This window comes from Macrotis lagotis, chromosome 4 (assembly GCF_037893015.1).
Source record: "Macrotis lagotis isolate mMagLag1 chromosome 4, bilby.v1.9.chrom.fasta, whole genome shotgun sequence".
Lineage (NCBI taxonomy): Eukaryota > Metazoa > Chordata > Mammalia > Peramelemorphia > Peramelidae > Macrotis > Macrotis lagotis.
Window position 1 is genome coordinate 30,585,840 of NC_133661.1, and position 27,577 is coordinate 30,613,416.

The following is a 27,577-nucleotide window of genomic DNA, read 5'->3' on the forward strand; positions in this document are numbered from 1 at the left end:
TTCCATTCTTATGTCCTGTTTACTCCTGCCCACTATGATCACATATTTATTTCTCTCTCCTAATTCCCTTAAGGGTGTGTACCCCCTTTTTTAGCATTTTATTGCCTTTTTAATCACATTTGTATCCCCATATATGATCCATATATATGTGTGATATACATATATGTCTTATACATATATGATGATACAAAATCACAACTTGAAACTTATAAAAACTGGAAAAAAAAGTTTTTTGGAGTTTATTGGGATTCATTTATTTTCCCCAAGGTCTAATAAGTGTCTGAGGCTTGATTTGAACTCAGGTCCTCTTGATTCCATAGCTGATAATCCATCTTGGAGTCACCCAGCTGGTGTCAAATATTTTTTCAATATATCATCTATGTTTATAGTTCATCAAGATGCCAGAGCCCATCCATTCCTTGGGGGGGGGGGCTTCTATTCATCCTTTACAACCTCAGGTGCCATCTTTTTCAGAAAGCCTTTCCTGATCTATAGGGTTGGTAATAATTCCCTTTGAACCTTTTATTGCACTCCTTTTCAACAATTATTTATTAAGTTCCTACCATGTGAAAAGCATTATTGGAGATGCTGAGAATTCAAAGATAATTCTTGTCCGCAAGGAGTTGATATTCCACAAGACGTATACCACAAAGAAATGGATGAAAAAGTAAAAGATAATTTGAGGAGTAAGAGAATACACAATAAGAAGCATTTATGTGGTGTTTATTATGTACCAAGCCTTGTGGTAGGCAATGTGGATAGAAGAAAGAATATTGAAGCAGTTCCTATTAGGAAGGTGCTATTATCATCTTCTCCTCTTCTTTCTTCTCCTTTTTCTTTTCCTGCTTCTCCTCTTTCTTCTCCCCCCTCACTTCTTCCTTCTTTTCCTCCTCCTCCTCTTTTTTCTACTCCCATTTCTCCTCTTCTCCCCCCTCCACTTCCTCTTTTTTTCTTCTCTTCCATTTTCTCTTCCTCATAATTAAACAAGACGACCATGGCCAAAGAATATATGGTCTCAATCTATCTCATCACTTTTCTATCAGGAGGGGAGTAGGAGCTTCTATTCTAAGAGAAAAACATACAAATATCTACCACATCACTACAAAGTGCAAGTGTATACAAAGTAATGAAAGGAGGGGGCACCAACAGTTGAGTGGATCAGGAAGGGTCTCATGCAGGAGATGGTCTTTGAGCCTTGTTTTGGATAAAGAGAAGGACAATTTAAGGTGAGGGGAAAAGAGAGGGCATTCCAGGCATATGGTTCAGCCAGTACAAAAGCAGGGAGATGGGGATGTCATGTGTGAGAAACAAAGAGGAGGTCCAGTTAGACTGGTTGGCAGAATGATGTCCAATGAGGTTGGAAAGGTAGATTGGGAGCACATCATGTAGGGCTTTAAAAACTAAATAAAGTAAGTAATGTAAAAATCAGTTAAGTTTGGAAGGACTTTAGATGCCTAGGCCAGGTGTTTGTTTTGGATTTTACTGGCAATAGGAAGTCCTTTCCCCACCCCCTCAAATGGACTTGTCTAGAAGTGCAGTGCATTATAACCCTCAGGATGGGGATTTTGTACTTTTGCTGATCTGTGGTGTCCATGAAGGAGGAACTCTGCCTTATCCCAGCTCTGTGTCTCCCTTTATTTTGAAGTCAGCCTTCCAGTGGGCAGCATGTCTTATTTTGGGGTCACTCTTCCAGTGGGTAGAACTTATTTTGAGGTCATTCTTCCAGTGGGCAGCACCCTTCACCCCAGCTCCTCAAACTGCAGGTGGTTTTTGATCAAGGTTCTGTCTCTGGCCTTTCTCTCCTATGCCCTACCTTCAACATTCCTCATCACTTTTTTTCTGGGGCAGTGAAGACTTCTCCAGGGCCTCATTGCAAGCATATGACTCAATTACTCAGCGGAACAACAAAGCCGAGGGGCTTTTCTCCATCTGTTGGGTCATAATGCACTTAAATATGTACTTTGTTTTTTTAAAAAAAAAGTTGGTTTTGAGTGGAATGCCAAAAAAAGCCAAGCTAATGCCAAGTTAATTGAAATGCCCTGGGCAGCCTCACTGAAATGATTCTTGGTCATTTAGAATTGGATTATTATGGATTTATTTGTTTTTCTTGGGCAGAGTAGCCTGGAATTTAACATAACCAAGGCAACAATGAGGCAACTAGGTGGCACAGTGGATATTTTATCCTGAAGTCAGTCCTGGAGTCATGAAGACTCCACTGAGTTCAAATATTAGATAATCTGATCCTGGGCAAATCCTTTCACCCAGTTTACCTCAATTTCCTCATCTGGAGAATGAGCTGGAGAAGGAAATGGCAGAAAACCTCATATAGGGCCATGAAGAGTCAGACATGACCAATTCACAAAATAAACAGAAACCAAAACCCTCTTGTCAGGGGCATCACTGGAGTTCAGCCTTTGTGAGAATCTCAGTTGCTATCTTTTTCTAGCTGATAATCTCTCTTAGCCTAAATATTTACTGTTTTATTTGGAAAAAGTTAGAGTTTGTCTTTCACTCCCATGTATCTTGAGTTCAAATGCTGATCCCACTGTCAATCTTCCCCTGTCTTCCCCTTCTGTTCACTCTCCTGCTCTTCCCAATCTTTTCATCTGTCCCCAAGTCTCCCATGAATTCCCCTCTGCTTTCTTTCTCAGTTGAGAACTTTGCCCTCTTATTTTACAGGAAAAATTTGAGCTCTTTCATCAAGATTTCCCTCTTTGCTTCATGTCCCATCACTCAGACAGCTTCTGGCCCTCTCTTCTCCTCCAACCCCACCTCCCATGAAGAAATGACCTTACCCCTTTACTAAGACTAAGTAAGTCCTTTGCTTGTCCAAGTGGTCCCATTCCTCCAATGGATTGCTGCCTCTGGAATCTCCAGCCTATCACTTTTCTTTTCTTTTTCCTTCTTTATTTTTTTAGTTTTTCCACTTGCATGCAAAGATAGTTTTCTTTGTTTTGTTTTGTTTTTTAGGTTTTTTCAAGGCAAACGGGGTTAAGTGGCTTGCCCAAGGCCACACAGCTAGGTAATCATTAAGTGTCTGAGACTGGATTTGAACCCAGGTACTCCTGACTCCAAGGCTGGTGCTTTATCCACTACGCCACCTAGCCGCCCCCAAAGATAGTTTTCAACATCCATCTTTATGTGAGGCTTTTGAGTTACACATTTTTCTGACATCTCCCCTTCCCTAAATCTTTGCTTCATGTCCCATCACTCAGACAGCTTCTGGCCCTCTCTTCTCCTGCAATATCTCTCAAATACAACTCCCCCTTCTCTCCTGTGACATAGCCACTACCTTCATCAACTCACGCCTGGACTATTACAAAAGTCTGCTGGTGGGTCTGCCTTGTCTCATGACTCTCTCCACTCTGGTTTGCCCTCTATCCAACACCAGAATGATTCTCCTAAACCTCAGATTCTACCATGTCACCCCCTCCCCCCAGTAAACTCCAGTGGCTTCCTATCACCCCCAGATTAAATACAAAATTCTCTCTTTGGCACTCAAAACCTTGTTTCCTTACTATTCAACACAGACTTCTCTGATCCAGTGACATTGGTCTCCTGGCTTGTTTCATGAATTAAGACCCTCCATGTCTTGATTCAAGAAATTTTCTGTCTGTCCCCCATCTCTCCTCTCATTCCTACCCTTCAAGTACCTTAACTTCCTTTAAATCCTAACTAAAATTGCATCTTCTATAGGAAACCTTTCTCAATCTCTCTTAATTCTAGTGCTTTTAGAAACTAGAGATGCAACATCAGCTTTTTTGAGTATCTTCTGTTCAAAAAAATCTCAAGAAAAATGTAAGCGTGCTAATTAATCTGGAAATTAATATTCTGTAATATTTCAGATACATAGTGATACAGCCTAAAAAACAGACAGCATTTCATAAAATTCACATAGGTCGTCACTTGACTGGATGCTTACAAAGGTCTTCCCCAACCTCTAAATAATTTTTTTTTTAAGTAAAAGAAGGGGGGGTGGCTAGGTGGCAGTGAATAGAACACCAGCCCTGGAGTCAGAAGTACTAGAGTTCAAATGCAGCCTCAGACACTTAATAATGACCTAGCTGTGTGGCCTTGGGCAAGCCACTTAACCCCACTGCCTTGCAAAAAAAACCCCAAAAACCTAAAAAAGTAAAAGAAAATCAAATTTCTCATTCAAAGGGAAATATGAGTTCCCTCTACAAGGATTAGGGACTTGGATAAAATAACCCCCTAGGCTCTTTTTTTATTTTGGGTTTTTTTTGGCAAGTCAGTGGGGTTAAATGACTTGCCCAAGGTCACACAGCTAGGTAAGTTTTAAGTGTCTGAGGCTGCATTTGAACTCAGGTCCTCCTGGCTCCAGGTCCCTTCACTTTTTTTTTGTGCAAGGTAATGGGGTTAAGTGACCTGCCCAAGGTCACACAGCTTGGCAATTCTCAAATGTCTGAGGTAAGATTGGAATTCAGGTCCTCCTGACTCCAGGTCCTTTCACTCTTTAAGAGAAAAACCAAAGTATCCTGGGTCTTTCCATGATTCCCTTTAGTATAATAAACTAGTCCAATAGGGAGGTTCAGACAAAGCATCTCCAGTTGTCTCTTTCTGTACAAAATATACTAAAATTTCCCCTTGGGTTTCCTTGTGCAGATAAGACTTGAAGGCCAGACAAAAATTTCCTCTGGGTCCCTTCATTATAAGAAATGTCAAATTTCCTCAAAGAATCCCTGTCATTTCTTTAGCACAGTTCTAAATGGAGTTCCAAATTCACCTCTCACCAGGACAAGTCCGTTTAACTTAAAACAATTCAGAGAAACTCCCAGGGAGATGTGGTGCTTCTGAAAGGGAAGCACTTAACTCTTTGTAGGCCAGCCTTATCCTATTGACCTGAGAGCCATCGATCTCAGACAAGTTATCCAGGTTCTTTCTGCAATTAAGGCAAGCAAGTCTAGTTTTAAAAGGAGAAAGAGTTAAACATTTATAAACTATCATAGTGTGCTCTAGATGAATGTCTAGCCCTAATATTTTAAGGATACAAAATCTATACTGATAAAGTATGCAGGAAAGCATTCAAATAGGCAAAGGTTATCTCAGAAGACTTTTAAAGAAAACACCAGAAAAATCAACTATCTAAACTTTCTGCAGCTAAACAGGGGGTGGGGGGTTGAAATGCTAATTTTTCTCTAATGAAGAAAAGAACATGAGAATCCTGATGAGAGAATCTCTCCAGTGGATATTTGCAAATGAGAAGGACTAGGAAATTATCCCAAATGAACCCCCCGGAGTGGATCTATGTAGTATGTCAAATGTACATATTGGTACTTACAGTGCCTGCTGCAGAGGGTTGTTGGACAGTCAACATTTTGCTTATTTATGTGGCTCGCTCTGCAAATGGGGAGTTATTGTTTCCTAGAGCACTCCCATGAACTCTGGATAAGGGGCAGCCTGGGGAATTCTTTCAGCCCAACCAGGGGTCACAGCTCTTTCCATCAGAGAGCCCCATTCTAGCCATGAGCTGCCAGACCAGGAATTTGCTATTATTGAGGCTTATCTCCTTTTTTCTCCAGCTCACAGACCCAACAGAAGTGGGATCTTATGTCAGTCTTGAATAATAAGCCCTCCTTGCAGATTATACAGGGGCTCTATTACTTTAACTCCTGTTTCATTCCTATTTCTCAGTGTTTGGGGGCCTCTGAGACTGGGTGCATTGCTGAGATTTGATTCCCTAATGGCTAGTCCAGAGGTTGAGAACATAAAAAATCTAATATTTATTAATTAAAGTTTACAAAGCATTTACAAATATTAATCTCATTTATCTTTGCAGCAACCTCTGGGAGAGGTGCTATTATTATTTCCATTTTACAAATGAGGAAACTGAGGCTATGAAAGTTTAAGTATAACTTGCCCAAGGTCTCTTGACTAAAATAAGTCTCTGAGTAAGGCTTTGAATTAAGTTTTTCCTCATTCCAGCATCCTACACCCTGTACTACTTAGCTGCCATTTGTTCCCCAAGGAGAGATCAGTGTGACCTTATCTGTTAAATGGACTAGATTATGAAGTCTCTTTCAGCCCCATATCTGTAATCTAGACCTAGATACATATTATGTAATATATATAACATATGATCTAGTGGCAGTGGCCCAGCTCTGCCCACAACTCTCCTCAATCAGTGGGCAGGGAGGGTCAGAAATCATCTCTCAGCCAAGTTCAACGATATCATCCATCCCAACAAGGAAGAGATGGAACATATATTAAATGCTTACTAGTTCCAAGTCAGCAAATATTTATTAAGCACTTACTATAAGGTAGACATTGAGCTAAGTGCTGGCCATACAAATAACTAGGAGACAGAAAGAAGGATGGTCCCTGCCCTCAAGGGGCTTACATTCTAATATGAGAAAACTGCCCCCCACCCACCCACCATGGGAAGCTGCAAGGCAGAGGGAGAAAGAGGATTTTAGCAGGGGAATGAAAAGAGCCAAGGCTGAGTTGTAAAGCATGGCAGGTGGTCTTTCTAAAATGGTGGCCTATGAGGGGCAGCTAGGTAGCGTAGTGGATAAAGCACCAGCCTCGGAGTCAGGGGGACCTGGGTTCAAATCTGGTCTCAGACACTTAATAGTTACCTAGCTGTGTGGCCTTGGGCAAGCCACTTAACCCCGTTTGCCTTGCAAAAACCTAAAAAATAAAATAAAATAAAATAAAATAAAATAAAATAAAATAAAATGGTGGCCTATGGAGTGGGTCACCAGAGAGGAGGACTTTTGGGGAGGTCCCTAAGCCTCCAATTTCTGTAGAGTCTTTACTAATATATTATCTCATTGGAGCCTCACAACAGCCCTATGTTTGGGGTTCTGCAGGGATTATTCCATTTTATAGTTGAAGAAACCATGTCCCAGAGAGGCTAAATGATTTGCCCTTCAACCCACAGCACAGATGTGCCAGAGTCACCATCTGAAGCCACTGCATCTTTCTCTTTTCCCAGTGCTGGAAAACGTTATTTTGGTTCTCTATGATTCTGTGAAAGGGGAAAAAAATAAAGTGTTTGCTGAGAACTGCCTGTCCTTCTTATTGGACCATCTGGATATTTCATACTGTGGATTTTCAAGCTTTCTGTTTTTTTTTTTAATTTCTCCATAGGGGATGTTTTTCCAGTACAGATGAATCCAATTACTCAGTCCCAGTTTATACCTTTGGCTGAAGTCCTTTGCTGCGCTATAGCGGATATGAACGCAGCTCATGTTGTGGTGACCCAGGAATCCCTGATGGATCAGCTGGTGAAACACTACCCAGGTACAGATGGCAGAGGATGAATGATGCACTGTGGGTGGTTGGTTGGCAACAACTCTTCCAGGCCATCTTAATACAACTCTTAGAGATCAGAGGCCACAAGGCCAGAGAACCTTAACCATGATGAATACCTTATTTTTGCGATAACACCTTGTTCATTGTAAATATTGAAATAAATATTCTAATAATAGTCAACTCACGCTTATTTATAGTGTTTTAGATGAAATTATTTATTTAAATTAACATATTTGTTTGAATCATTTATTTAAATTAAATTCTTGTTATGGTAACATCTGGCACCTAGGCAGGGTGGTCCAGTGTAAAGAGAACAGGTTCTGGAGTCAAGAGATCTTGGTTTAAATTACTACCTGGTTAATCTCAGGTTGGTCACTTAACCTTCCTGGGCCTCAGTTTCCACATCTGTAAAATGCGAGTTTATAGAATTAGAGGGGCATAGTTGCAGAGCTAGAAGGGACTTTCTAATCCAAAAGAGGAGGGGTCTGACAACCAGTCGTAGAATTTCTTTTTAGGTATCCAGTGACCAAAATGGCATCTAAGAAATGTAACCTTATGCTCTTGTTATCCAGAACAATAGAATATCTATAATCTAAGCAGGGAACTACTTTTAAACAATAATTGTGGTGACTGCCCAACTTGGAAAAACCAATCTTAATCAATCAATAAGCATTAAGAGCCTAACTTGTCCTGAAGTCAAGGCTTCTTAGAAGCACATTGTCTAGAAATAACTGGCACTTAGAAATGCTTGTCAAGTGATTGGTACAACAACCAAAATGAAACAGCTCCTGCCTCCAAGGAGATTATATTAGTTATATGTAAATAAATGATATTTAGAATTTGATCTGGACAAAATCATAATGACCATCTAATCCAATCTCTTTGGGTTTTTTCTACCATTTTTAAATTCTGACCTGACCCACACCAAATAAAATGTGTATATCCATATACTGTGTGAAATGGACAGAGAAAATTATATTTGGAACTGTGTCTATTATGCCTTTTTTTTTTAAGGTTTTTGCAAGGCTAATGGGGTTAAGTGTCTTTCCCAAAGCCACACAGCTAGATAATTATTAAGTGTCTGAGGCTGGATTTGAACTCAGGTACTCCTGACTCCAGGGCTGGTGCTCTATCCACTGCACCACCTAGCTGCCCTCTGTGTGTCTATTATGAACATCTTGTTTTTATTTTTAAGTATACTATAAATTTAAGCAATAACTTTCAAAGCTTGATTCCTTCTGGCCTTCTGTTCTTTTTTCATTTTTGGAGGAAGGGAACCTTTAATTTACAGACTCTCCCATCAGCTATGTCCAAAGGTGTGTGACTCCTTCCTGCATCTTAAATCCATCATCTCTGTCAGGAAGCAAGTAAGATGTTTCACTACCATTAATTAGTCCTTTGGAATTGATGTTGGACACTGCATTGATCAGAGAGTCCTTAAGCCTTTCAAAATTATTTGTCTTTACAATTTTTTTGTTATGATAAAAAAAATCCTCTTCTGGTTCTGTTCACTTCAGTCTTCATTAGTTTATACAAATCTTAAATTTCTCTGAAATCATTCCCTTCATCATTCCTTACATAATAACGATATTCCATTACATCTATTTACCATGAATTGCTCAACTGATGATGGCCATCCCCTTATTCTCTAGTTGGTTGCCATCACAAATAGAGCTATTCTTTTTTTTTATGTTTTTGCAAGGCAAATGGGGTTAAGTGGCTTGCCCAAGGTCACACAGCTAGGTAATTATTAAGTGTCTGAGACCAGATTTGAACCCAGGTACTCCTGACTCCAGGGCTGGTGCTTTATCCACTATGCCACCTAGCTGCCCCAAATAGAGCTATTCTTAATATTGTATTTTAACTTTTGGTCAAGCTATGCATTAAGCTCAATTGTTTCCAGGCTGTTAGAAGTGTGTAATCATAATCAGAATGTAAAATAGTACATTTTAAAATTCTGTTCTCTTTGAAAATAATTAAAAAATTTTTGCCTTCTAAATTTTGATGTCCTGAGGCAAAGTCACAGTTGCCCCATCTTAGTTACAGCTCTACAATTATGTGCTGTCACCAATAGAGCTGTTGCTATTGATGTTTGGACCTTTACACAAAAAGCATAAAAGGTATTTTAATGAGGTTTGAGTTTATCTCATGAGATCAGGGTCATTTCTGTGTTAGTGGTGTCCTTTCACAGGGAAGTCATTGACATACCTTTCTTTGTTTTAGGCATAGCCGCTCCCTCTCAAGACATCCTCTACACAACCCTGGGAAATTTAATTAAAGAAAGGAAGATCTACCACACTGGAGAAGGCTACTTCATTGTTACTCCTCAGACTTACTTCATCACAAACACAGCAACCCAAGAGAAGAAGAGAACGGCACTAGACAACCACCCACTGCCGCCTTCGGTCACTTACCTGGTCAGTATGGACAACCAGGCCGAATCAGCCAAAGAAAACATTACCAGCCCTTCCCATTGCAAGTCCTGCCGCTGCTTCCCAGATCCTTGTCCTGGAGAGGGACAAGGAGTGCTGCCCGAGGGGGAGGGAAATCGTAAAGAGCAGAAGAGCCCTGGAGCAGCCAAACCACCATTAGTGCAGAGCCAGGCTGTCTCAACATCTGCAGAGAACTGTCTCTGTGATGGGACCAAACCCTTGTTGGACACCAAGGACAAAGAAAAGACCAAGAAGTTTGGACTCCGGCTCTTCTGGCGCCAGATGTCCAGAAAAGAAAGGCCCAAGAAGGACCATAGGAGTTTCTCTGCCCAGTTTCCCCCTGAAGAGTGGCCCGTCCGAGATGAGGAGAACTTAGACAATATTCCTCGGGATGTTGAACATGAGATCATCAAGCGCATCAACCCTGAGCTGACTGTTGATAACTTAATCAAACACACAGTCCTCATGCAGAAATATGAAGAGCAGAAAAAATACACAAGCCAGGGCACATCCACTGACCTGCTGGCAGCTGGACGCAAGCAGCCACAGCCACAGCCGCAGCCTGTGAAAGCAGTGGGAAGGAGGCGGCAGAGCAGGTCTGGAAGGCATCGGAGGAAAGGGCATCCAAGCAGAGAGAGGTCCAGGGCCCGGAGCCGGAGAGGCTCCCAGGGCAGCGAGCCCCGGTCGGTTTTCTCCAGACCAGAGAAACACCAACCTGCTGAGGCTGTGCCCAGAGTCACAGCCCCAGAGGAAGGACTGGCCCAGAAACCTCTGGGGGAGCCTCAACAAGGGCTTGCCAGCCCCCATTTTATTTACAAAAAGAGGATCAGCAACCCTTTTCTGGGCTTTTCTCACAGGGGGAACCTAGCAACCAGAGGCTCCAAGGGCCAGAAGAGCAGTGACCTGAAACTCAAGCAGACTGAGAAGCCCAGAAAATCTTTCCAAAGGTCAAGGTCTTTGGATTCCTCCAGAAACTGTGACAGTGAAGCTCACCAGCCACGCTCCCAGTGGCCCAAAGACAAGGGGAAGCCCGCAATACCCTTTTTTCCTGAGAATGCTTCTGTCCAACCTGTGGGTGATGACTTCCCTGACCGCCTCTCGAATTCCTCACAGGGTGGGTTTTTAAGGACAAGTGGTGAGGGCCGACCCTTCAGAGAAAGCCAACCTGGACAGAGCACTTACATTGGCCAAGGCCATCCAGTCCCTGATGACCGGTGGAAAATTCACACCTATCGGGATCCTCCAGAGGAGACCCCCACTGAAACACGGTCTCATTCTGCACCCCGGGCCTCTTGTTTAATAGATCATATAACTCCTGGGCGTGGGCTGATTGATCAGACCATCATGCATCAGTTCCAGAATCTTGGCCTTCTAGATGAGTGTCTGAGTGGTGCCCACCCGATCCAACAGACCAAGAGGCAAAACAGAGACCCCTCAAAGGAGCTGACTCTGAAATGTTGGGAGACCCTCAGTCAAGAGAATGAAGGGTTTACTGATGATGATGACCACCAGGCTTTGTACCAGAAGGAGGTGGATGGCGATGAGGATGCCTGCAGCTCCCTGTATTTGGAGGAGGAAGAAGAGCAGGAAGATTTTACTGAGAAACGCATCTTATGTCCAACTCGGCCAGGCCACATCTCTTATCCTTTTACAGATGGAAGACGGTGGGACAACTTAGGGAAAAGCAAAGTAACTGAAGGACAGCCAGGCCCCTGGAAGATAAGTAATGACTTGACCGATTATAGCAGCAAATTACGATTTCAGCCCCAAACTTCTGACAGAAACGACTGTCACAGACCCGCTGGCTCTCTTGCCGATGTAGATGGGCACCAGAAGATGAACTTCTCAGGAAAAAATCGTGGCCTGGGTCCCAGTGGCTATCACTGCGATGAGGAAACTGGCACTGTCCCAAGACCCCTGGCCTCTTCAGAGCTCGTCGATGGCAGTATCTTTGACTATTACAATGCCAGCGAGGCTGACTCGGAGGCAGAAACTCTGCGGAACTCCTCTGGGGAGATGGGGGACAAGTCGGCTTGCCGGGCTCTGGGGCCACAGGGCGAAGAGATGAGGAAACATTTCAGGCCAAAGCCAGAGCCCTTCAGCGACCCACGGAAGCAGGGTCTGACTCAGCGGGTCCAGCAGGAGCAGAATCACCTAGAAGGAACCGAAAGCCACAGTCTGACAGGAGACAGCGGAATCGATTCTCCGCGGTAAGTCCATTGGTCTCTCCCTGCCCCGGTGGGGATGGTCAGGAGGAGGGTACTCCTCATTAGGAGGCAGTGCCCATTGAGTGTCTGGGGCCCCTCCTCACTTAAATCCAATTCACTTGCAAGTCACAGCATCCCCTTGCTGATGTCAGGGTCCTCTTCAAGAAGGAAGGACACACAACCTTTACTAGGATATGGTCTAGTCTATCTGTCCTGCATCCACCTCCTGAAACATTACTTGAAGAACTGTTTCAAGTAAAACTGATTTAAAAGTCGGATCTGCTGTTTAGTTAAAGCTTCATTGAGATTTCTCTCAAAACAGATGGGAAAATGCAGATCACTGAGAGATTCCCGACATTCTAAAGATTTAGATCAGAGACCTGGAAGCATTGTCAACATTGGATTTCCCCAGTTTCAATTTAAAGAGAGGCACTTAAAAGATCAACTTGATAGGGTTGTCAGGACTATTTATGAATGTTAACAAAGAACTTTAGGGGATGTCAAATGGATAAGGAATTAAACCTGGGTGACATTTGGTTTGCCCTAAACAAATCTAGTCATCTCTAAGATTTCCTGGTTTTCCTAGAATATTGATAATAATAATAACAATAATAATAATAATTATTATTTCATTCAACTTTAAGATTCAAAAGGTACTTTTTGCAAACATCTCCAGACAGTAGGTGCTATTATTTTTCCCATTTTATACATGAAGAAACTTAGGCAGACTGAGGTTAAGTGACTTATCTAGAGTCCCACAACCAGTACATGTCTGATGTTGACTTAGATTCAGGTCTTCCCAACTCCAGGTCCAATACTCTTGCCATTGTACCACCTATGTTCTCAAAAAAAAAAAAACTCATGGTAGCTTGGGGAAGAAGGGAACTATCAGCTGGGAGGATCAGAAGAACCTTCAAGTTGGGGTGGCTAGGTAGCACAGTGGATAGAGCACCAGCCCTGGAGTCAGGAGTACCTGGGTTCAAATCGGGTCTCAGACACTTAATAATGACCTAGCTGTGTGGCCTTGGGCAAGCCACTTAACTCCATCTGCCTTGCAAAACCCTAAAAAAAACAAACAAAAAAAACTACAACCCTTTGAGCTGAGGAATGAAAAACAAAGGGATTAATTTCTTTACCAAATAAAGTCAATGATTCCACTAGAAGCCATTAAGAGCTAAAGACCCCTAAAGAGAGAAACTTCCCAACATTGTTTTTTCTCCCAATGCCCATGGAGAGATGTAGGTATTAGTCTTTATCATGAGGATACAGAGTACCCCACGTGTTGCATTTTTGTAAAGTATATTTTTACATGTGGGAGTTTTTGTAGTTTGGATGAATAAACTTTGGGTCGCTAAAGATCATTTAATGACCAATAAACTTTCAGTTTTGAGTGCTCTGGCATAGGCTTCTACACTTCAAATGAGGGAGGAGGAGGAGCATCTATGGAACAATCATTTTTAGGATTGTCCCCACCCCACTGGCTTCTCCAGCTGTCCAAGGTTCAGCAAGAATTTCTGTATTCCTCTAAGAAGTAGGAGAAGGGAGGAACGAGGCATCCTGTGACTGGATCTCTCCAGGATCTATTTAATCACATAGCTCAAATGTTCAGCTGAGGGGGCGGCTAGGTGGCACAGTGGATAGATCACTGGCCCTGGAGTCAGGAGGACCTGAGTTCAAATGCAGTCTCAGACACTTAATAATTACCTAGCTGTGTGGCCTTGGGCAACCCACTTAACCTTATTTGCCTTGCAAAAACCTAAAAAAAAATGTTCCACTGAAAGGATAGGGTAGGGGGTGGTTTTTAAGATGTGTGTGTGTGTGTCTGTGTGTGTGTGTGTGTGTGTGTGTGTGTGTGTGTGTGTGTGTCCTGTGCCCTTTCACAGAATAGTGTTTAAAAATACAAAAACTAAAGGACAACTAGGGAGTGGCCCTAGAGTCAGGAGGACCTGAATTCAAATGTGATCTCAGCCACTTGATACTTATTAGCTGTGTGAACTTTTGCCAGTCACCTAATCCTGATTGTCTTGCCAAAAAAGAAATAAATAAAATGTATAAGATTACAAAGGAATTGATTAAATTGAAATATATTTTCCAAAATATTTTTTAGAAGCATTCAGAGGTGGGGCAGCTAGGTGGAACAGTGGATAGAGCACCGGCCTTGGAGTCAGGAGGATCTGAGTTCAAATCCAAACTCATACACTTAGTAAATACCTTAGCTGGGTGACTTTGGGCAAGTCACTTAGCCCATAGCTTTTCAAATAATAATAATAGTAATAAAAATTTTAAATTAAATAAAACATTTGGAATCTCCAGGTCAAGACATCTGGCCAAGGGGAAGAATTATCAGGTCATATGAACAAGGATGAGATGACCCATTGTGAGTGTAGAGGCCTAGGATGGAGGAGAAAGATCTGTCCAAGGCATCTTGTCACTTAAATTTTTTATGAGTAACCTCTCTCTTTGGGCCTCAGCCTCGATTTCCTCCTTTGTAAAGTGAGCGATTTGGATTATATGATTGGATCTGTAAGGTTTCTTTGTGCTCTAAGTCCCATGATCTCGTGAGACCTCCAAGTGATGAATATGCTATGATAATGAAAAGTATTGGAGAGGACCTCTGGATACGTGTACAATATTTAGTTATTTATTAACACTTTACCGCCATTGTTAGGTCCCCTTGATTTGTTGGCGTTGTTCAGTAATTTTTCAGACATGTCCTACTTTTCATGACTCCATTAAGGGTTTTCTTGGTAAAGATATTGGTGTGGTTTGTCATTTCCTTCTCTACCTCATTTTTACAGAGAAGGAAACTGAGGCAAACAGAAATAAGTGACTTGCCCAACATCACCTTGCTATTGTCCAAGGATGAATTTGAATTTAGGAAGATGGGTCTTTTTGACACCAGACCCTACACTCTAGCCGCTCCACCACTCTTTGGTTCTCCCTAGCTCTGTGAAGTCGGTGCTATTTAGAGAGTAGAGATAGGTACTAGACCAGTGATTTCATTGGTGTGGCAACTGACACCTCAGCAGTGTATAGTCTTAAAGCAGGGAGGGGATCTTAACCAGTCCATAGACATAGGCAAAGCTGATGTTGGGGTAGCAGAACTCAATTCAAGTCAACAACAGAAACATTTATGCCCAAGGCCCTTTTCTAGGAAACTAGGGCTATCCAAAGACAAAATAAAGCCATTCTTGCCTTCAAGGAGTTTATGCTCTACCCGATTGAGTATTATATCAGTTTATGGGCAGACAAAGAGAAGGGAATTGAAGAGAGATAATCTTGGCTGAAGCAAGGAGGCTCAAATGACTCTCACTATCTAGAAAAGGAAACACAACAGGAGGGTGAAGCCACCATATTTAATTATTTAAGATAAATTGTGCTACTCCAAGTAACCCTGTGGTGATTGAATTTTAGTTTTTCAGATACAAAATTACATTGAAGTTTAATTAGAGAGTAGATTGGAGAACAGATCGTCTGTTGGACACCAATCAAATGTAAATTCTTTGCAGGCAGAAACTAGTTCAGTTTGGTGTCTTGATCTTTAGAATCTAACTCAGTGTTTGGTGCCTAAGTAGGTATTGACTAATTTTCATTTTTCATATATTTTGTTTTTATCTCACCTTCATTTCTAATCTTCCCTCCTCTTCGTAGTAATACATCCTTTGTTAACAATTAATTGAGGCAGGGCTAGGTGGTGCAGTGGATAGAGCACTGGCCCTGGAGTCAGGAATACTTGAGTTCAAATGTGACCTCAGACACTTAATAATTACCTAGCTGTGTGGCCTTGGGCAAGCCACTTAACCCCATTTGCCTTGCAAAACAAAAACAAAAACAATTAATTGAAAAGAAACAGACATAAATCAATTCTACAAAACTAATCAGTACTTTAATGGAGTTTGACAATTTATAGTGTCCAACACCAGCTCTGAAAGAAAGGAGGAAGATCCTTCATAAGTGTTTGTTGAATTGAATTATATATACAATACAAGCAATTATATCAGAGATGCCCACCTGTGGAACATGTAAATCACAAAAAACACTTGGGTTTGAGGAACTGACTTCTTTTAAAATTGCCATTCAGGCTTAACAGGATTTTTTTTTTTAATCTTTCATAGTAATGAATAACCAGGAAATACAATACCTTTCTTTGTTAATATGAACAGAAATAAATCCAAAGCATTTTCTTTTTTTTTCTTAAAATAACAACTCTATTTAATTTTTACTAACTTTAGAACCCAGAGTCTGGCATCTAGTAACTCAGTCATTCTGGAAGGGCTAAAGAGAAGACGCAGTTTCCTCCAGAACTTTGAAGGTGTAAACAGCACGAGGAATGGACAGATGCTCACATCAAATTCCTTACTTCAGTTGACACCTGCGATAAATGTTTGAATCTTCTTTTTCTTGGGGAACTTGGAGCTGTTTTTTTTTTGTAAAAAATGTAAAGTCTTTCCTGTAAATATTTTAACTCCCTGCCTATATCAGATCCACCCATGATTTACATATATACTTTATAATTCTCAAATATTTGCTCTCTAGTCATGAACTTTGTTCTGTTTCTGATCTTTTAACCTTTTAAAAGCAGTTTATTTTGTTATAGAGTCTTTGGAAATATTAGAATGTTTACAATAAAAAGAAAAATACAGATTATGATAGTCATCTTTATTGTTATGCAATGGAGTTGAAAGGTCATGGGAGCTGGAGGCAGAGTTGCTGGGTGTGGATCCTGCCTCTGACCCTCCAGACTCTGTGACCTCTCTTTGCCTTAATGTCCTGCCAAATAGGAAACATATTAATCACTTGTGCTGCCCAGTATTACAGGAGACATCCTGATGGGGTCCCTAACCCACCTGATCCCTCCACTTGATTGTAAGCCAACAGAGGGCAGACACTGTCACACTGTCATTTCGGTCTTTGTACTCTTAAGGCTCACCACAGGATCTGAGATATTAGAGACTCTTCTCAGATTGTGTGTGTGTGTGTGTGTGTGTGTGTGTGTGTGTGTGTGTGTGTGTGTATGAAGTGTTAAGGGTTAAGTGACTTGCCCAAGGTCACACAGCTAGGTAATTATGAAGTGTCTGAAGTCAAATTTGAACTCAGGTCCTCCTGACTGCAGGGCAGGTGCTCTATCCACTACGCCACCTAAGCTCCTCTCTCATATATTGAGAGACTCATGAGACCTTGGATATCATCTCACCCAATTCCCCCTTATTTTACAGATGAGAACCTGAAGGCACTGAAAAATATCTGAACCTAGGCTTTTTAACTCCAATTCCAGTGCCCATCTGTTGTGCCACACTCTTTCTCAATAATAGATATTGATCTTAATTTCATCAATTACTTCATTACAATCATTGATCATTTCATTAAAAAAAAGAGTTACTAGCTGGAGAGAGGTGGGGATTAGGGAAGGCTTGCTTCCTGAAGGAAAGGACAATTGACTTTAAAGGGAAATTGAAATTTGTCTTCACATGTAATTGGGAAAAAAATTATTTTTAGTGATATTTTATTTTTCCAATTACTGTTATAAAAGTTTTTCAAAAATCATCCACATGCATATTTATAAGTTACAGTTTTCTTCCACCCTCCCCTCAGTGACATTCTCGTTAACATTGTACATGTATGTTTGTGTTTAACAAGAAAAAAGTTATTAAAATTAGTGATAAAAAAATCAACTGGTGAAGGCAGGGAAGGAGAATAGTAAGTGCCTGGTAATGACACAAGCAAAGGAGCTAGACTAGAATAAAGAGAGAGGAGGAAGAGGAGAAGCAGGAAATGAGACCAGGATGGGAAGATAGAGTCATTTTTCTTTTTTTGTGTGTTTGCTTTTTTAAATATTTTTAGGTGGTTTTTTTTTTTTTTACAAGGCAAATGGGGTTAAGTGGCTTGCCTAAGGTCACACAGCTAGGTAATTATTAAGTGTCTGAGACCGGATTTGAACTCAGGTACTCCTGACTCCAGGGCTGGTGCTCTACCCACTGTGCCAACCTAGCTGCCCTGTAGAGTCATTTTTCAAGGGGGGTCTCACATGCCAGATAAAGGATCAAACTTTTCTTGAGAACAGCTAGGTAGTACAGTGGAGTCAGGAGGACCTGAGTTCAAATCCAGCCTCAGAAACTTGCTGCTTAACTAGCTGTGTGACCCTAGGCAAGTCACTTAATTTCAATTAGCTCCACTTGCAAAAGGCAAATGAACAAACTTTCCTTGGTCAGTGCTGAAAGCCAAATAAGTTAGTATTTATTAGATGCCTACAATGTACTAGGAATTATGCTAGACTCTGGGGTTGCCAGGACAAAAATGAATTCCCATCTCTCAAAGAGCTTTTATTCCATTGAAGAAATGATATGGGCCATCTAGAAGAATTTGTCTGGCAGTGGTGTGAGGGTGGAGAAGGAGGTTGAAAGACCTAAAGGGCCATCACAGTGGTCTGTGTGGGTGGTCCTGGGGGTTTTAATAGGAAAGGAAAGATTATGCAGGTAGAATTTACAGGAAGTGACTGACTATGAGAATGGAGAGAGAAGGAAAAGTCAAAGTTAACCCACTGATTTTGAACCCAGAAAGCAGGTGAATTCTGGTGTCTTGGAATCACATTCAGAGGAGTGATTTGGGAGTTAAAAAATAACTTTGGTTTGGACACAATGAGTTTGAGGTGCTGGTGGCATGTCCTGGGGGAGATGCCTGGTGTTCAACTGGAGATGTGGATCCAGAGCTCAGTAGAGAGGTCAGAGCTGTATATAAAGATTGGGGAGACTTTGGCAGAGAGGGAGTACTTGAACCCCTCAAAAGGAATGGCAGAGAGGAGAGGGAATTCTTGCTTGGTCTCTAAGGTCCCTTTCAAGTCTGAGATTACCAACATGCTCTCCAAGGGAAAGTGTTGGAGGAAGGGAAGATAGTCAAGGTCAGACCCTTAGAACCACCGCCTGAAGGGGTAAGGACAAGGAAAGATGTTGGAAAAGAAAGAGAACCAAGAGATTGTGGAGTTTCTGAAACCAAAGGAGGAGAGAATTTCCAGTTTGGAGGGGTAGATGATATTAAATGCGATAAGGAAGTAAATGGAAGATGATTATTGAAAAGGGGACATTTGGATTTAGGTCCCAGATGGTTTTTGAGAGAACAGGTTCAGAGTGAAGATGATGGAAGCTAGGTATGAAGAAAATGAAAGGAGAAGAGCTGGTGGTGTGAAGGAGACCTGAAGAATAGAAAAGTGTTCCCAGGAATGTGGCAATGAAGGAAGGGAGAGAGATGGAGCAGGCCACCTCAGATACTTGATAGTTGTGTGACCTTGGGCAAATTGCTTCACCCTGATTGCCCCACAGCCAGGGACATCTCCAGTCTTCCTGATTCATATCTGGCCACTGGACGCAGTTGGCTCTGAAGGAGAAACTGAGGCTGTGACTTATCACAGCCCTGCTCATTCAAATCCAATTCATGTGCTTATGACGGCATTGCCTCCCTGATGTTGTTATATTCTTCAGGAATGAAGGACAAACATTATTATTAAGTTGGATGGGTCAATGGAAGTGTTTTAGATCACAAGTTATATAGCCACCATAGAGGCACTTGGATGTCTCTGAGGCCACACTCTTTATTTTACAGATAGGGAAACTAAGGCCCACAGTCCTCTGACTCAAACCTGTTCCCTTCTACCTTTCCACACTTTCTTGGAGACCTCAGTGTGTTTGTGGATAGGGGGGAAGGAGCCATTGGAGAGAGTGGGAAGGGCCCGAGAGAGGCAGAGATGAGCACAGACCCCAGTCCAAAGCAGGCCAGAGGGCAATGGGTCAAGGATTCAGAAGAGTTTTTCCTTAGTTCTTAGTGGGCAGGAAAATGAGATAGGAAATGGGGTAAGAAACGTTACGGACTAGAGAAGTGGGCCTGAGGAGGTCCACTTTGGGTGGCTTCAGTCCTGTCAGGGATGGAAAAAGGTCGTGAATTGCCAGATTTGGGCAATGGTCCTTGATAAAGAAAGGTTCATGGACAGGACTTCTGGTCTATGAGAAGAAAAAATTATGAATAAGGGAGGAGAGTGGAAAACAATAACCCACATTCCAAAAGTGCTTGAAGCGGCTAGGTGGCACAGTGAATAGAGCACTGGTCCTGGAGTCAGGAGGACCTGGTTTCAAATCCAGCCTCAGACACTTAATAATTACCTAGCTTCATAACCATCCCAGGAGTAAGTACTATGGGTATTATGATCTTTGTTTTACAAAAGAGGAAACTGAGGCTCCAAATATATATATATATATATATATATATATATATATATGAAGGAGGACATGGAGGTTAGTTGAGACTAGTTGAATATTTGCTCCAGTAATTAAAAGAGAAACTTATTTCAAGAGACTTTTGTCAATTCAAGATTATCAAATCAGGCAGCAGTGTGGTGTATTTGAAAAAAAATAATGGATTTGGAATCCAGGATCTTGAGTTCAAATCCCTACTCTCTCACTTATTTCCCAAGTGACCCTGGACAAGCTCCTTGAGTTGTACTAGTTGCCTGGAGGTTCCTATCTTCCTATGATCTTTGGCCCATCAAAGGGAGCACCAACCACTGGACTTCCCTTCAGCCAACATGTGCACCAGTTACACCTGTCTGGCCATCCTTTCAACATGGATTGGGCATTTAATTATGTGACCTATATATGGCCCCTTATGAAACTAGATATGATCCTCTGTCATCTCAAAAATACCTTATGAAACCACAAATTTACAGGTACAAGAAATATATTGAATTGTTGTGAATCCCCTAGGGCTTGGGGGAAGATTATTCCCCAAAATATATGTCATCCAGTATTTAATTCTTGACTTCTTTTCTCTTAGACTGAATATTCTTTTTTTTTAAGGTTTATTTATTTTGTTTTTTGCAAGGCAATGGGGTTAAGTGGCTTGCCCAAGGCCACACAGCTAGGTAATTATTAAGTGTCTGAGGCCAGATTTGAACTCAGGTACTCCTGACTCCAGGGTCAGTGCTCTATCCACTGCGCCACCTAGCCACCCCTGAATATTCTCTTCTAATGGAAAAAAAAAAAGACAAGCTGACCATTTTCTTGACTCACCCTAAGTAGAAAAGAAAAATGAACATGCATCGACAGAGTTGGCTTCCCAGGGAGGCAATATGATATACACATTAGTGTGACCTTGGACCTGTAACTTAACCTCATTGTGCCTCATTTTCTTCATTAGTAAAATAGGAGAGAGAAGTGGGACTAAATTTCCACGAAGCTCTCTCAGTTCAAAACTGTGATCCCCTTTCCTTTTGATGCCTCATTTCCAGGATGACCCTGGAGGGAGTCATTTCACTGGGTTTTAATCTCTAAAATGAAAGAGTTGATCTTCAAAGTTCATTTCCAGCTCTGGACCCTATAAACTACTTGCTGCTTGTCCAGGCTTCTAAAGTTCCATCAATAGAAATTCACTCCTTTGAGTCTTGAAGGTTCTTGAGAAAATTGAATGAAATTAAATGGAGAGTGGATTAGAAATTATTATTAGACATTTGCTATTTACCAGAGCCTGGGGAGAAACTGGTAATGCAAAGATGAAAAAGAACATTAACCCCTGCCCTTGTAAACATTCTTTTTTATTTTTTTCAAGGCAGTGGGGTTAAGTGACTTGTCCAAGGTCACACAACTAGGTAATTATTAAGTGTCTGAGGTCAGATTTGAACTCAGGTCCTCCTGATTCCAGGGTTGGTGCAGTAGCCGCTGTGCCATCAAGGTGCCCCATGCAAACTTGTAAACTTAAGATAACTTGGCAAGAGAAATACCTGAAGAACACAACCTTATGTTAAAGTCCCTCTCCCTGAAGCAACCTTAGAGATTACCTAGTCCAGTCATTTTATTTTAGAGGTGAGGACACTGACGCTGGGAAGGATTAGGGAAATCATCAAAGGTCACACAGTAAGTCCCAGAGCAGGTCCTCTGATCCAGAGAAGATGCTCTTTTCACCACAGGATCACTGTATGGAATGGGATACAGGAAAATGGAAGCTCCTGAAGGCGGGATGGTTGGGGTTGTTGGTTGTTCTTGTGTTTTGTTTTTTTGTCTTAGTTCTCACCCACTTAGTCCAAAGCTTTACTTACACTTGGATGGTCCTGAATAAATGTTGATTGAATTGAATGGACATGCCCCAAAATCATACACCTTCCTAATGGTGTTAATTGGTCCTGGAAACAACATTTCAAAAGGAATTGGATGCACTAAAAGATACAAAAAAAATATTGCCACTAAAATGGGGTTGGGGGGGGCAGCTAAGTGGTGCAGTGCACAGAGCACACACCCTGTAGTCAGGAGGACCTGAGTTCAAATTTGGCCTCAGACACTTAATAATGACCTAGCTGTATGATCTTGGGCAAATCACTTATTCCATTGCCTTAAATTTAAAAAATTAAAAATTAAAAAGGGGTGGCTATGATGTATTAATCTTATTATGGTAAACAGATTTTACCTCAGAGTTTTTTCAGGGGAAGTGCCAAGGCTCTGTGACTATTGAGAGCTCCATTCTCCTCTTATATTTAAAGTGCTCTCCCCATCTCTCCTGCCTTACTTGGGAAAAAAATCCAAAACTAGTGCTAAAGAATTGAGATCCATAGCCAGGTAGCTAGCTATAGATATCTCAAACCCAAGCTCACAGCTCCAGATCAATATTTTGTGAAAGTAAATTAATAATAATATAATTCATAATAATCAGGAAGATTTTAAGTCTTTTTTTTTTTTTAGTTTTTGCAAGGCAGTGGGGTTAAGTGGCTTGCCCAAGGCCATACAGCTAGGTCATTATTAAGTGTCTGAGGCTGGATTTGAACCCAGGTACTTCTGACTCCAGGGCCGGTGCTCTATCCACTGTGCCACCTAGCCACCCCAACTGTAAGTCTTAATATCTCTGATATATACTGGCCTTGTGACCTTGGGTAAACACTTAACCACTGTTTTTTTTTTTTTCCTGAGTAATTTTCTAAGACTATTAGTTGCAGATAAAATGCTAATTTACATCAGTGAAGTGGGATTATATATGCAGTCAGAGAAATGGGTAAAAAAAAGGCAACAGGACCAAAGGAAAAGGTAGACAGACACTGAGACCTTGAGAAGGTCTGGGTTTAAATTCAATCTCTAACACAAATATGATTGCTCTACTAGAGATACAGGTCACAGGCAGGACCCCTCAGGGTCCAAGGCAACCTGCTATGATTACAAATCAACCTGGAATCACTCATTCAGATTGGTGGAAGGAGGTCCTGCTCCAAGTGTTCTTCCTGATCCTGAATTCTAGATCTAACCTCTCTCTCTCTCTTCCCCCACCAAATCCATAGCAATAGCAATTATTTAGAGTATGGAAATTATTTTCCAGAAAAAGACCGATTTATGACTACACTGTATAATTAATATCTGAACAACAATACTACTATAAATGGATTTCTATTGGTTTGAATTATGAGCAGAAAGGGACCTTAGAGGTCATTTTATAAATGGGGAAATTGAGATCTACTTTTTTAAATTTAAGGCAATGGGGTTAAGTGACTTGCCCAAGGTCACACAGCTAGATAATTATTAAGTGTCTGAGGTCAGATTTTGAACTCAGTACTCCTGACTCCAGGGCCGGTGCCCGAAATTGAGATCTAGACAGTGGTAGTGCCTTGCTTCACCAAGCATTAGAGAGCAAGTTTTTATTTTTTAAATGATTGTTAAAATTTTTAAATATATAATTGGGAAACATTTTGATGAAATAAAAAATATATTTTTTAAATAGCAGAACTTTGATTGGAATCTCTTTTGATTGTGAGCTTTGTACTATATTATGTTAATGTAGCTTACTTATAATCATCTGCAAGTCAAAACTTTTCTGTCCCATATTTGTGGGGATTGGGGTTTTAGAGCCACAGAGTACCTTAGAAGTCATCAGGGTAGGGCGGCTAGGTGGTGTAGTGGATAAAGCACCGGCCTAGGAGTCAGGAGTACCTGGGTTCAAATCCGGTCTTGGACACTTAATAATTACCTGTGTGGCCTTGGGCAAGCCACTTAACCCCATTTGCCTTGCAAAAAACAAACTACTAAAAAAAGTCATCAGGGTAGGAGGCAGGCTCTGGAATCAGGAGGACCTGAGTTCAAATTTGACCTCAGTCACTTGATACTTACTAGCTATGTGACCTTGGGCAAGTCATTTAACTCATGGTCCCATAAAAACAAACTTAAAAAAATCATCAGGGCCAATCATCTCAATTTACAGAGGAGGAAACAGAGGTTGAGAGACTTGGACAAAGTCAAACAGATGGGAAGCTTCAGATGAGAATCAAATTTAGGTCGAAGCTGCCTTCTCCCCTCCACCTTGTCTCTTCTACTTAATACACTATGTCCCTTCACAAACTGAATTCTTTGCCGCCTTTTAAACATCCTGTGTTTTTCTACCTCTGCTATCATCATGGCTTTCCCATTCCTCTGCCTAGGGATCCGGTCCACTGGTCTCTATCAGGGTGTTGCCCTATATGACCCACCCATCCTTGAAAACCCAGCTATTCTCCCTGCATCTCTCAGGCAGGCTGAGCTCCTTTGTCTGATCTCAAAATTCTTTGTGCTTTACTTTTGCCCTTATTATAATCTCATTTGTATTGTTCTTATTTATGAGCATGTTATTTCCCCTGAGTAGAGTGTAAGCTCCCTGAGGGCAGGTTGTGCCTTATTCATCTTTGTACCTCCCCCCCTCACCCCCTGAGAGTAGCATTTTGTACACTAAGTAAATGCTGCTTAAACAAAATTGTATATTGTGGAATGCATGAATAAAAAGTCATTTGCTAATTGTGTCAGTATGAACAAAGAGGTTCAAAGATAAACAAGAGAGATCCTGCCCTTGGTGCCCAGGCTCACAGGTGTGGCGGACATCACCTGGAGGGAGACCATCAGAGGAGAGAGTAGTCATGGGGAGTTCACATTTATAGGCAAGAAGAATCCTGGGGGTTGGGGGGGCGTGTCTGCCTGTCTGTGTGTCTGTGTGTCTGCGTCTCTGTGTCTGGGTGTGTGTATGGGGGGAGGGGTTGCTATAAAAAAAGAATTTTTGGGGGGTGGGGGAAGGGAAGCAAGATTGGGGAAAATTATAAAACTCAAATAATATCTTTAATAAAAATAAATTTAAAACCTTAAAAAAAAGGATTTTTTTTGGTAGAGTAGTAGAAAAAGGGAAAGACTGAAATCAGTGTCCCCTTTTTGCAGATGAGGAAACTGAGGCATCAAGAGGGCAGATGGCAGAAACAGGAAAGAGCAGTGACAAAAGTAGAACTCTAAAAAAACTTTTCCTTTGTAAAAGGATAGGACTGGCTTGGGCCAGCTTGAACCTTCTATGACCCATGATGTGTCCAGTGGTCATAGAGGGGGTGAGGAGAGGAGTAGCTCTAGCCACAGAGGTCTGCCCACTTCAGGTCTAGTGTTTTCTCCCCTAGACCAGTATGGCATTCCCATAGGAGGCCGAGTTTTCTGACACTGAACTTGTACTGGTCAGGAGCAAAGTCTGTAGGGACTCAAGCCTTCCTCTTTAACAGGACACTTTTATCTGTGGTATGGTTAGAGGTGTCGGGTGGGTTTCTTGATGCACCATGCCCTCTGCTGGCCCAGCCCACAGGGTGCAGACCTGCTGAAGGCACAGCAGAAGATTCAGGGCTAGAGAGTTTCTTTTCCTTCTTCTTTCCTTATTTTTTTTTTCCTTCCTTTTTTCTTTTTCTTCCTTTCCTTCCTTTCATTCTTTCTCTTCTTGCTTTCTTTTTCTTTTTCTCCCATACTCTTTTTTTCTTTCTTTCTTTCCTTCCTTCTTTCATTGTTTCTCTTCTTGCTTTCTTTTTTCTCTTTCTCCTTCCATCCTTCTTTTTCTTTCTTTCCTGCCTTTTTTCCTTTCCTTCTTGCTTTCTTTTTTCTCCCTTCCATCCTTCTCTTTTCTTCTTTCTTTCCTGCCTTTTTTCTTCCTTTCCTTCTTCTTGCTTTCTTTTTCCTTCCTTCCTTCTTTCTTTCTCCCTCCCAAAGAGCTAGATTAAATGAATGACTTCATTCTGGGTGTAGCCTGAGAATTCTCTGTTCACTTTTGCCTTTTGTTACCTATTATCCTTCTGGGCTTTCCTCATCCTGCAGTCTCTTAGTTATCTCCTGGAGGGGAATAGATGGAACAAAACCACCAAGCTTAAAACTCATTTAATTCTTTATCCATATGAGTCAGATGTATGCAGAGATTTATACCAGAGAAGGTAAAGAACCTGCCTAAGGACATCCATCTGGTGAATAGCAGCAGAGCCAGACTCACACCAAGGTCTCTTGACTCCCGGTCTTTTCACTCCAGCTTTCTCTGCTATTTTTTTGAGATACCCTATTTTATACTCCTAGGAGAAAAGACAGCCTGGCATCATGAACAGAATGAAAAACTCAGTATCAGGAAGACCTGCCTTCAGAGTTGACCTCGGACACTTACTAGCTAAGTGACTCTCAGCAAGTTACTTCACCTCTGGCTGCCTCAGTTTCCTTATCTGTAAATGGGCATAATAATTGCATCAACCTCCCAGTGTTGTCAAGAGTATCATATAAATATTTGTACAGTGCTTTCTTTGCAAACTTTAGAGTGCAATATAGATATTAGCCATTATGAGAAAGGGGTCAGGAAAACAATTCATTTTAAAACAAACAACTTGATTAAAAATAGACCAGCTGATTTTTATCACACTCCCCCCAAATCTTATCCTCATTTCTAGGGTCACTTTTAAAAAATTATGGTTCTATAGATTTAGCTCAGTGGAATCAAGCTTGAATAGAATGGGATTTGTAAAGCTGCACACTTAGCGACAAATTTAACACTTTATACAATTGTATTTAAATTTTTTTTTTATTATTTAAGGCAATGAGGTTAAGTGGCTTGCCCCAGGCCACACAGCTAGGCAGTTATTAAGCTTCTGAGGTCAAATCTGAACTCAGGTCCTCCTGACTCCAGGACTAGTGCTCTAGCCACTTAGACACCTAACTGGCCTCTACCAGTATTTTTATTTATTTTGTTAAAACAATTCCCAGTCACATGTTAATCTGGTTTCGGCTGCACCCAGAAATTTGTGGATAATACTTTGCCAGGGTGCTCTGAAGAAAGGGCTTTGTGAACTAGAATTTACAAAACGCTAGAGAAACCTGAGCTCCTCTCTCGGGTACTATTAACTCATCAACAGTATGACTCTGAGGAAGTCACTTAACAATTCTGTACTTCAGTTTCTTCATCTTTAAAATGAGGATAATACTAGCACCCTAGTTATCGTTATTATAAGGATCAAATTAAATAAAATACTTTGGAAACCCTAAAGCATTATATAATTGTTAATTAATATTAATATCATTACCATGTGACATTGGGTCAATTACAATTTTAATACTTCACAAATTAAGTGGGATTTTCCTATTCATATTCATAGAGCATGGTGAGTACTGGATTTGGAATCTGAAAACCTGGGTTCAAATCTTACCCCAGGCCACTATTAGCTGAGTTAAATTGAACATGTCACTTTATTCCTCTGGGTCTCAGTCTTCAGTTACAGTCTTCAATTGTAAAATGAGAGCATCGTACTCGATAGCTCTAAAGAACCTTCCAGGTCAAAATCCATGATCCTGTGACGATTCATGTGAAAAGATGTTAAAGGACAGCAGATTTGGACTATTTAAAATGCTA

The 27,577-nt window shown here is 41.2% G+C and overlaps 1 protein-coding gene across 1 annotated transcript in view; it reads left to right on the forward strand.

The window, feature by feature from the left end:
* STOX1 (storkhead box 1) overlaps positions 1-17,738 on the forward strand; it is a 63,384-nt gene extending 45,646 nt beyond the window's left edge. Inside the window, exons 2-4 of the mRNA XM_074232409.1 lie at positions 7,111-7,263; positions 9,499-11,917; positions 16,147-17,738. Of these exons, the coding sequence (XP_074088510.1) occupies positions 7,111-7,263; positions 9,499-11,917; positions 16,147-16,303 (2,729 nt within the window). The 3' untranslated portion in view covers positions 16,304-17,738. The remainder of the gene's footprint in view (positions 1-7,110; positions 7,264-9,498; positions 11,918-16,146) is intronic.
* The last annotated feature ends 9,839 nt before the right edge of the window (positions 17,739-27,577 follow it).